The 16,111-nt window shown below is 44.4% G+C and overlaps 1 protein-coding gene across 8 annotated transcripts in view; it reads right to left on the reverse strand.

Moving 5' to 3' along the window:
- PCM1 (pericentriolar material 1) overlaps positions 1-16,111 on the reverse strand; it is a 1,333,387-nt gene that overhangs the window by 666,198 nt on the left and 651,078 nt on the right. For all 8 annotated transcript variants that reach the window (XM_086962572.1, XM_086962571.1, XM_086962570.1 and 5 more), the window contains exon 23: positions 925-1,256. In XM_086962572.1, the coding sequence (XP_086818698.1) occupies positions 925-1,256 (332 nt within the window). The remainder of the gene's footprint in view (positions 1-924; positions 1,257-16,111) is intronic.

The raw sequence follows: 16,111 nt of genomic DNA on the forward strand, positions 1-16,111 counted from the left end.
AATGATTAAAAAGATCAAAAAGTTTAGTCAAAAAATGACTAGGGGTAGAGCTTCTCCGGATCGGCGTTAGCTGGCGCAGAAAAAAGAAGAACTGACGTCAGCGCGCATGGGCGTCGTCTAAGTACTCCGACGACGTCATTCCGGCGCTAACGATGCAGAGCCGCAGACGCCGCCTACTGACGCGCAGGGGTATTGCTACGCAAAAAAATTCCGTATCCAGTGTGACGCCTGGGGATATTCTAAGTTAAGGAATCTATCACTAACGTGTCTCTTTCAAATGTTATATATTTGGTTTAAACACTTAACAAAATCAAGATCATATCCAAAAAGAATGTAAGATTTTTTTTAGGATTTAATAGTTATTAAAAGTGATGAATGAACCTCATTAAAAGTCATTTTCTTATAGTTCAATAAAAAACTTTTTTAAATGTATTTATAAATCCAAAAATACTATCCAAATATATCGTAATTAAAAGCATAAATGTTTTATTTTTAAAATTATTTTTCAAATTAAATTATAGTTATTTACAAGCTTAACAAATTTAAATAAGCATTCATAAATTAGGACCCATTCCCTTTTTCCGAGGGCGGAGACATGCAACACTTTTGAGTAACTACATTTAGATTTTGTATATAGCCAATAGTAGTATAGCTACTCAAAAGTGTAAGAGTAAATTACACATGTAAATTACTCACAAGTTATACTTGTGAATAGTCTCAAATAATTGTTTTTACTAACTTATGCACTTTCTAGTCAATCAATGTTTTAAAACTTGAAATACAATTGAAATTAATGAATACTTCTGAACACTGGACGGTCCTGCAGTTAAAGTAATTTGCCCAAGCTTAACATTGTTAACACACGTATTATTGCAAATAAGCCTTATTATAATAAAAAAATTACCTATACATGATTTCACTTACCAATTTCAGGAGTAACCTTACTTTTCAGGTGAGATATCTTTCTCTTTTTATTCTTCATTTTGGGAGTTTTGTCTCTTGATGCAAGACTAGCCTGGGCTGTTGCTTTTCTAGATTTGAAAGCTTTTGTAACAGTTGTTGGGTCCAGAGGATCTGGCATACTGCTAAAGCTTTCCAAAGATTCCTCATCATAAGTCCTTGTCTTGTTCCCATCAGATTGCTTGTTCTGAATCACGGCAGCCTCATTCTTCACAGTCCTACACAAGTGCTTTTCTGCCTTTTTAAACCATGTTGGTCTCTTAGTTTCAATTCCCTCTTCAGGCAGTTGTGACATTCTTTGAGGAGGAAAGACAAGTATTATTTTACTATTAATAACATGGATAAATTAGTAGTGGTTGAAACAAAATGGAAACTGTAATAAATTGCTCACTACTGCATGAAACAATCAACTACATGCAAAAATCAGAAAACAATGTACCTGCTAGCAATTAACTGACACGTTACTTTCCTTTGGTAACAATATATTTTTAAGAGACATAGATTAGTTATAGATCCCTTACCTGTAGAATTACCCCCAGGCGTCAGACTAGATCCGGAGATTTTTTTCGGCAGCAGTACACCCTTGCGCATCGAAAGGTGGCGTTGATCAGCTTCACGTTCATCGTTGGCATCGTGGTCGCCAAGATGACGTTGGGGTTAGTTACTTAGACGCCATCTTTGCGCATTAACGTCAGTTCTTTAACACAACATTCAATGCCAGAAGCGCAGAGCCATGCAAGACACTGACCACTGGTGCACAAGACTAGGGACCTGAAAGGTATACCCTCACCCTAGAAGTCAGCTAGCAGAACAGGAAGGATGGGTGGGGCGGTAAAGCAACATGAGGAAAAAGATGAGTAATGCCCTTAACGAAGCGATTTACAATGAGGAACATGAAAAGAGAAGGCTGATAAGGAAGCCTAAGAAAAGCTGAGAGGTAGCCCTTTAAAGTGACCAGAGCAGAGTCCTGCTGGGCCAAAGACAGGAGGAGCAAAAGAACCTCAGAAAAGGGGATCCACAGCCTTTGCTGTACATCATGCCACAAATTTGTTCCATCTGCAGGCGTATACCGTCTTTGTGTAGGGACGCCTGGATACCAAGATAACATCACAGTCTTTGAGAGAAAGGTCGAAGGCTGTTAACTATCGCCGCTCAATCTCCACGCAAGGAGGTGAAGACTTGACAGGTTCGGGTGGGGGACTGTTCCTCGCTGCTGCAACAGAAGATCCTCCGGAAGAGACAGTCAAATAGGAGGATTAATGGCCATGTGTAACAGCTCGGGATACCGGACCCTTCGTGTCCAATCCGGAGTCACAAGGATGACTAGGGTTCAGTCACGCTTGATCTTCTTCAGCTATCTGGGCAGAAATGGTATTGGCGGAAAGGCATATAGAAGACTGCAACTCCGAAAAGCTTCGCCGAGCGAGTGCCGCCTTGGAAATTCCAACGTGCAGAATTGCTGACATTGCGCTTCTCTTCGGTGGCAAATAGATCTAACCAAGGCTCTCCCCATTGCTGAAAGACAACTTGCACCACTTCTGAGTGAAGATGCCATTTGTGATCCATCTGGCGGCAGAGTTTGTCTGCCCTGGCATTCAGTGAACCTGCAAAGTGTTGAACCACCAGGGATTTGCCCTGATGTTCCAGCCATGTCCAGAGACGGCAAGTCCGACTACAAGGCCGCCTTAAATGCATATCATCTGGCCTGTAAGGCGGCAGAGGCTTTCTTTGTCTCTAATACCATTGCTAACTCTCGGAATCGTCAACGGGTCTTATTTTCTATGGTCAAGTAGCTGGCAGGATCAAACACCGCACCGATGCCACCCGCCTTCGACGAGACTCAATGCAATAATATAGCAAACTATTTTATTACTAAAGTTGAGACAATACATAGTTCATTAAAGTCTTCTATTTCTGGGAATACGGAGAGTCTCCTGATTGACACAACCTGCTGGAGTCATCACTCCTCAGCAGTCAAGATCTCCACATGGTCCCCTTTTGATGATAGATCTTTTTCTGACTGTCTAGCTAGGGTAAAATCTGGTTCTCCCCTTCACCCTTTACCTGTTAACATCCTGCAACAGGATGCCCTTGGAGTTCTTAACATACTTCTAAACGCCTTTTAACGAGAATCATGCGTCCCACTGGATTGGAAGCGTGCAATGGTTGTCCCTCTGCTAGAAAAGCCTGGATTATGTCAAATTTTCGTCCTATCTCTCTGTTGCCGGCGCTCTCCAAAGTTTTGGAAAAACAGGTTAACTGTCAGCTTTCAATCCATTTGGAAAGCTCGGGCTTTCTTCACCCGTCCCAATAAGGATTCAGAACTCACTTTTCTACAGAGTTCACTTTGTTGGGGGTCACTGAGAATTTGCGCTCCCGTCTGGATCGGGGGGAGACTAAGGCGCACATTCTACTTGATTTGAGTGCCGCATTTGATACGTTGTCACATACCATCCTTTTAAAGTCTCTCCAGTCGGCAGGAGTTGAGGGCCCTGCTCTAACTTGGCTGGCCTCCTTTCTCAGTGACCGCAAATTTCAGGACTTATCTTCCAAATCCGCCTTTAACATTTGGTCATTGGTGTACGGAGTTCCCCAGGGGTCCACTTTGAGCCCTTTGCTATTCAACATCTATGTGAGACCTCTGGCATCTATTGTGGAGGACGCGGGTCTATCCCTTTACTCGTAAGCCGATGACACTCAAATTATCCTTTCCCTGGCCTCCACTAAGGAAGGCTCCATATCTTCCCTTCAGCTTGGTTTGCGGCGGGTGTCCGAGTGGATGTGTTCCAATCTGTTGAAACTAAACGGAGACAAGACCGAGGTTATTTAAGGCAAACACAAACATCTCTGGGGTCCCCAACATTGGCCCCAGCAAATGGGTCCTTTTCCTCAACCTGTTACCCAAGTTCGTAACCATGGGCTCGTTATTGATAACAATCTCTCAATGCGGCAACAGGTGGTCACCATTGCCGCCACCTGTTTCACCATCCTAAGGTGGTTGCGGAAGATCATCTGGATGCTCCCAGACTCCATGAAAAGAACGGTGGTCCAGGCACGTGTACCTCTCGCATGGACTACGGAAACATTCTGTATCTGGGTGGTAGTCAGGAGGTGTTGAAGAAGCTGCAGGTGGTCAAGAATTCCGCAGCCCGCCTTCTATGTCACATCCCAAGGAAATGATGCATCTCTGTATGTATGTATGTATTGGCATTTATATAGCGCACTACTTACCCGTAGGGTCCCAAGGCGCTTCGACCGCTGCGAAACCCTTCCTGGCTTCTTTGAGAGATGGTCCCTTAATGGGTATCTCCAGGGTGAGACCAGGCATCCCCGGCGGTCTGGTGGGGCCGTTAGTGAAGATGAGGCAAGCTAATGCCCAGAGTTGCCGAGTGTGATCGCTGATCAGAGTGGGCACCGAGGCGAGAGAATTATCGAGTCCGCTGACCCTGTTCCAGAAACCTGCCGCGCCGGGAATCGAACCCTGGTCCCGGGCCGTCCTCTGCTCTCGGGTCTGCCGCCTCTAACCAGTGAGCCACACTACTTCCTTTCCTTCGGGACCTGCATTGGCTCCGCATTGACAGATGTATTAAATTTAAGACGCTGTGTATTGTCTTTAAAATCAAACAAGGGACTGCTCCAGAGAGTGCAGGAGGTCTGCCGTAGTTTGGAGGTGGGACACAACTGCCTTGGGCGAGTCTGCCTTCAACAGCCAGTCGTTGGGATACGGGAAGATCGGAACCCTTAATATGCACAGATAGCTGTGACCACCGTCATCACCTTTATGAACACTCAAGGGGTGCTGGTAATGCCGAAGGGGAGCACGGTAAACTCAAGTGCTTGTGGGCCACCATAAACCGCAGTTAACGCCGGTGGGCCGGCAGGACAGGGATGTGAAAGTAAGTGTCCTGCAAGTCTAACGTTACCATCCAGTCTCCAGAGTCGAGGGCAGAGAGAACCTGAACGAGCATCAACATTTTGAACTCCTCTTTCCGGAGAAAGCGGTTGACGTCCCAGAGATCCAAGATAGGATGCAGGCCTTTGTTCTTCTTGGGCACCAGAAAGTAGTGGGAATAGCAACCATGACCTACTTCTAGGTTAGCAACTCGCTCAATGGCTCCCTTGGCCAAGAGAGCCGTAACTTCCTGTTGGAGAAGGGCCAGATGATCCTTTGACATTCGATGGTACTGGGGTGGCATGGCTGAGGGGGTAGTCTCGAAGGGGAGGGAGTAGCCCCTTGAGACTATCTGCAAAACCCATCTGTCCAACGTGATGATGCGCCAGTGGGGGAGGTGATGGCGAATCCTGCAACCATTGGCGATTGGTGGCCCTGAAAGGTCGGACTAGGAGGGTTTGGAGGCTGCTGCAGAGGGGGCGGTGGAGGACTCGCCTGCTCGCTGGCTTCCAGAACACTGTCGGTGGGTCCCACGTCTTCGCTGCGCATGGACTGAACAGCTTGCGCCCGCCTGTGGCTCTGGGCGGCGCAAGCTACCACGAAAGGGGCGAAAAGCAGACTGTGCAGGGAGAGTGTTGGAGAGGCAAGGGGACTTGGCCGTAGCCCGAGAGTCCTTGAAGTGCTCTAGCTTGTTGTCTGCTTTGTCGCAGAACGGGCAACGGCCATCAAAGGGCATGTCCATGAGGGTAGCTTGGACATCCCCGGAAAAACCAGTCGACCTCAGCCAGGCGTAGCTTCGAAGGGCTACCGACGTTGAAATTGTCCTGCATAGTGAGGCGGCGGTGTCCAGTCCACATCGTATGGTAAATTTGCCTGCGTCTCTCACCTCGGCAACTGCATGGGAGAGCACGGCCCAGGCCTCCTCCAGGCACTGGGGCAGCACCTGCGCTACAGTATCCCACACAGAGTGGGTTTAACGGCCCTTCTGACAACAGACATGTAGTGTTTACCGACCGCAGTCTCAAACTGGTGGAAATAAACATCTTTTTCCCTAAGATGGCCCAGCTTTTTGGATTCCTTATCAGGTGGAGCGTTAGGGAATGCGCCTTTGGAAGTCAAGGCTTGGACCACCAAGCTCTCAGGGTTGGGGTGTGGGGAGAGGAAAGTGGGGTCGCCCGGAGCTAGGCAGTGGCGTCGGGCAATCAGCCTATCCACAGGAACACCTATGTTGGGCCTGGACCAGGTGCCCAAAAGGATGTCAGTTAGGGCTTCATTAAACTGCAGCAGGGGTTTCGAAGAGCTCGCTGCCGGTTGGAGAACCTCTGTCAGGAGGTTAGTCCTGAGCGCCACCATAGGTAGCTCGAGGTTGCCCTACTCAACACTATGTGTAAGAAGCTCCCTCCTCCGTAGCCATGGTAAGAGGAGACAACATGCCAAGGTCAAGGGATGTATCCAGGCCACTGGCATCCCCCAACTCCGCTCGCCAGTCCAGATCATACTCCAATGTGTTAGTTAAAGGGTCTCCGACCCCTGCCAGTCCTACTCACCCTCCTCTGGTTGCCAATCTGGCCTGAAAGAACCAGGGTACAACAGGGGTAAATGTACCCCGTTGGTGTCGGATCTGGGGTTGTTAACAGCAGTCCAGCTCTGTGTCCATGTCGGGGTGGAGGCCAGGGTCTATGCCGTCGGGGGACACAAACGGCGTCGGCTGCAGACGTGGTGCTGGTAGACTCTGTGCAGGTGTTATGAGGTCGACCAGCACTGATCCGGATCGAGGATTGGATCCAAGGGAACGCGGTGCCAAAGCCGTCGAAGGCCCAGGGCCCCCAGCTGAGTCTGCGGGGCCCTAAGGTGCACCAGTGGAGTCAGGCTGCCCAAAGATCGCATGCATCGCTTCGTAAAAACTTCGAAGCTGGGCAGGGGTTGCTCCGGGACCCATAAGGGAGGGAAACTTGGAGCCGACCCTTCGGGACTGCTACCGCAAAAACTTTCGGATTCATGGTCCAGCAGTCGGAACACGACTTGGGATCCTCATCCCGTTCCAGGCACCACAGGCTCACGGTGTGCGGATCTGTCACCGACATCACTTTTGCCAGGAACTGCAAGCCTTGACACCGGGCATCCCTAACGTGCACCAGGAGTCTTGGACTCAAAAATGGCGTAGACAAAAGTCGGCACAAAAGTCAGTCAAAAAGTAACAGGAGGTACCACTCTCTCAGGATCGGCGCTGGCTGGCGCAGAAAAAGAACTGACGTCAGCACACGAGGGTGACATCTCAGTAGCTACCGCAACGTCATCACGACGGGCGCGGAGCCGACCGATGCCGCCTCTCAACGAGCAGGAGTACTGCTGATGAAAAAAATTGTCTGAATCCAGTCTGACGCCTGGGGTTATTCTAAAGGTAAGGAATCTATAACTAATCTATGTCTCTTTCAGGTAGACAGTTTACTTACCTGCAGCAAAAGAAATGTGTAAAATTGGAAATTTAGCAATATATACATGCGTATAGAATCGTAAGGTGAAATCAGAAAAAAACATTTTGTATAGGAAATCCTCTGAGATTGCCTATCAAGCCTTTCTATTTGTTACAAATATCAGATACAGGTTTTAAAATGATTCATCTGGGGAGGGGAGCTCGAAAAAGAAGGCAGAAGAGAAAGTTGTGTCGCTCTCTCTCTGTCCCAAAAGACTGTGCCCTTGATTTTCAAAAGGGGTGGAAGTTTCACCAGGATCTGAGGCTACATGTGAGAAATAGAGACAGGGAAGAAAAACTCAAATGGCAATGGTGCATAGTAAGGCATCATACACACACAGCAACCAACACTTCTATTCATCAAGAATCAAGGAGAGATCCTGGGGATTGAGAATACTATAGCTCCATTTCACCATAAACTTGAAAATTCATGACAGTTAATTAGACTCAAAAACACACAGAAATTTTCCGTTCTGTACAAACTGACATGTTAGCAACGACATTTACAAACACGAATAAACGTACACAACTTAGTGATCCGAATCATTTCAGGAAGATACGGATTCACGTACTTAACCCTTAATGCAGGAGAAAAAGTACCCTTAGATTACAACTCACACTTGTACACACAAGCGGAAGTGAAATTCACTTCCCCAGAAAAAAATCTGACAGCGGTTCAAACTGCAGTAGCAAAAGAGAGAACCCTTGCACCGGGTAAACGCATAATGGTCATTACTCCTGTACCTGCCTTAGAGGAAGTGACAAAAGCGAGCATTCCAAATGCAAAGGCTTTACATCCGAGATGGATACAATGGGTTAATTCTCTTGCTGCAACAGACGTTGAATAAGTTTTTGACCCCTATTTAAAAACACAAGAATTTTTACAATACGAACAAGAATGTCCTATGCCCACTGAGATTCTACCTCTAGAACAGTACAGATGTATAATTTATACAGACGGATCAGCACAACCCGCAATTGGGGGTAAACCAGCTTATAGTGCTGTGTGCGCGAACCTTTAAGGTCGCTGGCGCGATGGCAAATTCCGACCTATGCTCACAAAAACACAATCTCGGAGATTGTACAGCTCAGCGAGCTGAACTACAATCATTCAAGATGGCGCTATTAAATACTGATCGCGAATTTCCCACACTCATAGTGTGCAATTCCTATTATTGCGTTCAATCTTGTAATGAATACTTGCAGAACTGGATTGAAAATTGTTTCAAAGATGCGAAAGGTGGCACAATCAAGCATAAGTTGCTTTGGGAACAAGTAGTTTAGTTACGAAAAGAACTACAAAAAGCTTACATGAACCATACACTGAGTCATCAACGTGATGGCGTTCACGTTGCAGGGAATTCATTGGCTAATGAAGCCGCAAAGACAGCTGGGCAAACGGCTTCCGTAGCTGCAATCACTCGTTCAAAAACGAAAATAGACGGCAAAATAATGCTAGCTGTCAATGCTTCAAGCAGAGAGTGGTTAAACATTACCAAAAGGCTAGCCATTCAAATACTCATACATAACTGATGCAAATTATGTTCATTTTGCTCAAATCCCTGGAGTGGGGGATAGAGTAATTCCAAACATGGAACATAGATTAGGACTAATCTTCGCAGCACATGACGGGCTCGCCTCTGCACACGCAGGTGTTTCCTCTACAGTATCATTACTGCCAATAGATAAAAGTCTCTACTGTGAAACGTCCTGCGCAGACGCCCCTGTTAATCTCAGATAGTCCATTAGCTTGTGTTTACCTGGACCACCGTGGTCCCTTGCAGAGGTATGGCAACTATAAATATATCATGGTCGCAATGGATTTGTGCTCATGATTCATTTGGATGTGGCCTCAGCACTCGGCTGACGCCAAACTGTTAGGATAGATTTGCGAGTCTTTATCGGCACATACGCAGTCGGCAGGCTACAGTCTGACCAGGATCATGCGTTTAGCTCAAAAGCTTACAAAGAGTCCATGGCCAATCTGGGTGTTGCATTGCAGTATTCTAGTCCATTCCATCCTGAGGGAAATTCAGTAATGGAGAGAAAAAAACGGGACATAAAGCAATCTATAACAGCTAGGGTACTAGGCTCGGGTGACGGGTGGGTCAAACATCTAATAAGTGTCCAACGTAGTCTTAATCTGTCAAGAAGTTCTCTAGGGGGAATCACTCTATTTGAAATCCTTTTTGGAACTAGAATGATTGTCCAGGACCTTGATCGTCACACTTCAGTGGTAGAACAAAAACCTTTTGATATCAAAAACCGTTTGGCTGTTTTGCAGGACTTAAATGAAACAAGAAAAAGTCAAAGCAACGTATTGCAGAAGCCAATGACCATTGAAGAGAAACCACCCGTCCCAGCAAGGTCTGCCTGGAATCTAAAGACTGAGGATCTAGTCAGAGAAAAGATCGCGGACAAGAAGGAATTTGGGCCTTCTTACAGACAACCAGTACCTGTGCTAGCAATCCACGGATCAAGAACAGTGTTACTGCCGCCCCTTGCTGGGAAAAAAGGATAACAGGTTTGTATCCATCGACCTGGTCAAACCACATCATGTGGCCAATTAGAAGTAGTAAGCCAAGTGGACTCCAAAGATGTAGCAGACGCCCAAATCTGGCTACAATCCAAGAGGTTCAAACTGAGAGACTGATAACATTTGAAGACTCTGCAGTACAGAATAAAGGACTATGCAACAAAGCCATGGAACTTGTGCCTTTTGAGACCCAAATAACAGTTTGTCAAGAAATGCCTGTCTACAATGTAAATGTAAATGTAGTATACTTGTAAAGCGCGCAGCTGCCCCAGCAACGGGGCGTCCCAGCGCTGTATAACGCTTTGGAACCCTTCCTGGCTCTCCTTGTGTGATGCCCCTCCTGGGCACCCCCAAGGTGAAGCCAGGCATCCCAGTGTTGTTGGGGTCGTTGTGGAGATTAAGCAAGATATTGCCAAGAGTTGCAGCGTGGGACCCATGATTGGAATAGGCACCGAGGCGAGAATTATCGAGTCCGCGAACATTGAGCCCAAGACCCTGCCGCGTCGGGACTTGAACCCTGGTCCCGGGCCTGATCTCTGCTTCAGAGTCTGCCGCTCTAAACAGTGAGCCACACTTCTCCAATGAAATAGCAACTGACTATACTAATATGACAAGTGATCAAGTGGTTCCAGCGATTTCATCAAATCCTGAAGCAATCCCAACAATTGACAGAACTGCCTCTGGCTATTTCATTAACTTTGATACGTTTTCCGAGGATCCCAGCGAACCTGAAACTATGTCAGCCAAAAGAACTTTTAAAGAACAAACAACTGAACTCTTTCATCAACTGGAAAAAACATATCAGGTTTATCCATGGGTTGAAGTATGGATTGTTTTAGGTGTACTTTTTCTTCTACTTTGGTTGACTCTGGTATTTACCTTGGGAATGCTGATCAATGGGAGATATAGTACAAAGGACACAGCAAGTAAAAAAATCAACTTACTCCTCAAGTCACACAAATCATCCCATCGTGAACAAAGTGACTTGTCATCAGCAAACATCACGGCCGTTCCTATACCTGGTGGAAAAGCTTGGGACAGAACGTATTATGACATCCTTGGTCCTGCAGAGCTGTTGAAGATTCCACACTAATTCAAGGTTTCCTTGAGTGACTTTGTTTCATCCAGCACCTTTTCTGATGATCGGGACTTTGAGACTCTTAATAATATGATGTCAGACCTAGAAATGTCTGCCAAATTTACAAATCATGAATACTTAGAAGGTTCATCAGATTATAAACGAATTACTGTTATAATCAATATTGTCATCATTTCTTGCATAAATCTGCAAACGCTAAAAATGTACTGAAACTTAACCAATGGGAACTTTGTCCAACGCCACCGAAAGTTAGCACAAAAACATTTTATGTAAAATTTCCATATTTTTCAAGTTTTAATGTTTCAAATCCAAAAACATTTTACTTTAAAAATGTTTATAGGACAGGAATGAAAAGAAGGTTGACAAATACAAAGCAAATTTATTCTGCGGCCTTTTATGCTCAGCTGTCTATATTAGGCTTTGACTTTTGGAAAGACACCATTAAGACAAAAACGGTCTGGGGCACAAAGGCCTGGCAGGTGCAGGGATTAGAAGCCTTTTTAGAGCCTGCATTATCCCAGAACAAATAATGTTTTTGAATGACTTTGTTCAACAGACATCTTGTCTTGCGTTAGCCAAGATAAAAGATTTAAACAAACCGTCCATACCTACAACTAAAACAGATAGTGAAAACACTACAGGAGAGGGGGTCAATGTGAATACTATTTTACTTAACAACAGAACAGATCCTGATTGGGAAAAATTGATAATGTGGCCCACAGACACAAACAACTGTCAAAATAGATTCCTGAATAAGACACAAGGGTTCACATTCACTAGGCCAGATCCAAGATATGTCTAGAGACAACATCCAGGGATAGTAACATCATACAGTGTGGGAAAACTGTGCCTTGAATGGCTACAAAAATCTACACTAAAGGAAGTAAAACACCACTCATCTTTACTTATAGATGGCGTTGATTTGGGGGACTTCTTACAAGGACATACTAAACCGCGTCATAAACGTTTTATATACGCCAGTATCTATGCCCTATATAATTAAGCATGGAAAACAACGCAAACGGAGACTGCATAACGAATATGAGAAATTGATCGTATTAATTTAGAGAAATTTCTCTCTGTAATTGACAATGGGTTAATGTCTCGGTCTTCTAAAATATATTCTTTGGACAGCATAGTATCCTCTGCCATAGACATAATGGAACAGGACTTGGTCATGTTACAACATGGTCAGTCGCAATTGCGTTCTATAACGCTTTTGGGCTGGCCGTTACAAAACCTTTGTTCTGGCTATGTGCCTTGGCGTCTAATCAACACCACAGCACTGTTTTCTGAATTTAACCTTACAGATAAACAAATCACACTGGCACAAAGGGGAGCATACTAGACGGTGCGGAGCATTGAAAAACTGTAAAGATTACCATTAACTGTTTCAGAGAAACCAGCAACAGAATGGATAATACACGGTACAATCACTCTGTCTGTTACAATTTTCCATTTTCAGTATTGTTTAAAACATATACCAGCAGGCGTATAGGAAAGGATGGGTAAAGAATACATCAGGACATCCTATGATTTACCTTATACACACAAATGTTGGAGTGGGGGAAAAGAAGTGCTTCTTAGTGGTGCAAAATGCACTAAGCAATTCACTCTTATGTCAGGGTATTAATTTACATGGGGCCTGCAATGGTTCCTCAAACAACTTATCCTGCCACCTGCAAGGTTCTCCAGCTGCAGTGATTGATCCAATTTTTAGGCAGCTTTCTAATGGAAGTTAAATTATGTTGAATGATCACAGCTGCTATGGCATGTTGCCAGGAACCCCTTATCTCATAACTGTGTCAGCCAGGGTCACTTGCTGTATGCAAGTATTGTTTCCTAAAACTAAAACAGACGGGGAATCATTATGGCCTTCACTGAACATCTCTTCTATACGAATTGATACTTTAAGCAGAACGAAAGCCATTCTTTTACAAAAAACGGTGCCACTGACCTTGGCCAAAGAGACGTATGATCTTCAAGTTGCAAGGACTTCAGCAGAGACACATGCCCTTTTATCGACATATTGCCCTATACATTTCTCAGAAATGTTAGGTAATATCTTAAACATGTCTGATACGAATGGTATTGTATACCGATTTTTTCGGGACTGTTAGCACCTTTTAAAGCAGTCCTAGGAATATTTCTAAAGTTCATGCACTCTGTGTTTGGCGGCCTGCCTCTCGTTTTGGGACTCGTAGCAGGGATACAATTTTTGCTCATTCTGCTCCGATATGGCAAGCCAAATCACCATCGACACACAGATCACCTTGGAGAACACTCTCCAGGCAATGAAGTGTCCTGAGCGCATGATACAAATACTTGGATTGACTCGTTTAAGAGATTTGAATACCACGTGGTTTCTATCATTCCGACCAATCTGGCAAGATTGCATCTTACCTGTTCTACAATGCCTGCTATGTGGAGAACAATGCGTGCTAGACATCTGTCTGACACTCCCATCAGTGCAGCCAACGGAAGCTGGTACTTTGCTTGAACCAGTAACGGCTCATGCACTGTGTTGTCCCCAGCGGCTACCAATCCTGATGACGGCATTTGTTGAGATCTCACAGACGCAAAATGCAGACAGTAAGATACGTGGAGCAACAGGCACACAGGTACCATCTACTTCGAACATTGCTAATGCGTCTGGCACTGACGGCGATGCTTCTCATCTAGGTGCGGTTGATCTTCTTAACGAGGTAGTCCAACTTTCACCTACAATAGTAGACAAATTCTTTACAAGCTTAGAAGATTTGATGTTTTCTCCAAACAATGACACTGACTTTTGAAGCTAGCACACAGTGTTCTGTGACACTCTGAATTCAACCTTCAGTTTTGAAAACAAGCTTCTGACTTTGGAATTCTTTTTTTTTATGATCAGATTTTTTTTTTCTTCCTGAATTTGTACTTTTTTATTGGCACAAAGTAATCGGCTTAAAGTAGAACTATTCCTAGAGAACTCGAATTCTTTGAACACTTCCAAGAGAAAATATTTTAACTTATCCACACTCAATCAATGTATATATTCTGTCATGGAATGGTCTCAACTTTTCTTCTGTATTTAAGAACCATTTTATAAATTTATTTTCATGATTCATTCAGATAGCTTTTTTTCAAATGTCATCTATATGCTTTGACTGAAACATTTCTTTTAAATGCGTACAGCACAAATGCTCTTTTCATGTACAACCATTTCAAATGCATTTTCATGTATTTTAGGTGGGGTTTTAACACATGTTAAGATATGTTTTATGTGTTTAGAACTTAGTAATGTCGTACATAATAATGTGGAGAGGGTGTTGTGTGGCGTTTTAAGCTCAGAGTGAATTTTCCCGATTAATGTCCTTATATAGGTACAATTCACATTGCCCTAATATAGGCATAGAAATCAAGCCCTTATTTAGACATAGCCCACGCAGACCAAATACAGGCATGGCTACTTCCACCCGTACCAAACGTAACAACAATTTCTTGAAAATCGGCTTAAGCCGTTAGGGAACTTCCCCTTCCTTTGGTATTGATTTGTCCAAGAACTCATGTACTTTGCAAAGAATGACTATTCCCTAGGGGTTCTTTCCTGACGTTATTATGCCCGACTTTACGTCAAACTATGGCATTCCTAGACACCTTCAATGTACAAATATACCTTCACTTGCTCTAGCAAGAAACAGTGGTTCGGAGCAGTTCAACTATCTACTTTCCAGACGCAGCTCACTACAGGAAGTGCTGAAGGAAGCGGACCCTCTAGCTGATGCACTGATCGAGAGACTGCTTTTCTCTTGCCGAGAATCCAGCTCCAGTGTTTACAAGCTCCGCTTGCGGGGTGTGGGGAAATCTAGTCCAGCGACAGAGATAGCAGACCTCCTTCATTCTAAACTAAGGTAAGAAGCCGATTAGAAGCTAGAGAAATCTTGGATAGATTCTTGGCAAAGAAAACTAAAACCTATGCTTCAAAATACTTACTTCTTCCCACGTACTAGACTTAGGTTAAGTACATTGGGGAAGGCATATTTTATAAACACCAGTTAAATATTTTTAGTCATTCTTATTTATGTATGTATTTATATAGGTTTTAGCAACCATACAATGCTCTTACAGTATTATTTTATAATATTGTTCTCGCTGTACGCATTATACTTTGCAGTCTGCATTACGATTGTAGCAGTTCACTTTTCTTGCATGAGAAAGAAGACTGTTTAATAAACCTTATATTTAAAACACCAGTCTCTCTATTTCTCTGCAACTCTATAGAAACGAAGCATGCACTAGTGATTGAGTGAAATACTTATGTATTGTTTCCGTGACTCTAGAGATATATTTCTTAATCTTGGGAAACAAAGTTGTCATGTTTATGCGGTTGTCAGAAACTAATCCCTTCTTGTGAATTCGAGAAAGTTTCTAGTGACCTCTGAGCTAGCTGGCACTCACTATTAAGTTTAGTATATTCGATAGAGACCTAGTCGACCTCAGTCCTAGGTCTAGTCTATAGGATATATTATTCCAAAGCCCAGAGCCTATTGGGAATATAGGAACTACACTACAGTAGGATCTGCTTTCACGGTTACCCCCACTTTTTGCTGGTGTCATTCTGTTTTCTGACTAGTCTCACTGGGATCCTGCTATTCAGAACCCCAGTCACTGTGCTCTTTCCCCAAATTAGACTTTGGTATCTTGCTGCTTGGCTACTGGTGTACCCCTCCAAGTCCATAGTATATGGTACTAAAGTACCCAGGGCATAGGTACACCAGGGGTCTTCCATGCCCTGCAGCATTGTTAGAAATTGAATTTCCGGTTGGTTAGAGCTTGCGCCAAAGCCAGGCAGAAGCCACCACTCTAGTCAAGGCAAGGGAGTTACACGCCAAAGATAACCCCTGCTCACCCCCTTGTAGCTTGGCACGAGCAGTCAGGCTTATCCCGATGCCATGTGTAAAGCATCTGCGCAACCCACTCAGCAACAACATACTAATCACACAATATACACTGCGCTAACTGGCACTGGGCAATAGTTACTGGGGATTATATACACATGACAGGGCCACTTGGTCTACTGTCAGAACCATCACTTAGTAAAGATAGAACATTGAGAACATATAATAAGGGTAGAACACAACTAGTAATAACTGGCAAACACTGGACTCAGCATCA

This window comes from Lissotriton vulgaris, chromosome 3_1 (genome assembly GCF_964263255.1).
Source record: "Lissotriton vulgaris chromosome 3_1, aLisVul1.2, whole genome shotgun sequence".
Lineage (NCBI taxonomy): Eukaryota > Metazoa > Chordata > Amphibia > Caudata > Salamandridae > Lissotriton > Lissotriton vulgaris.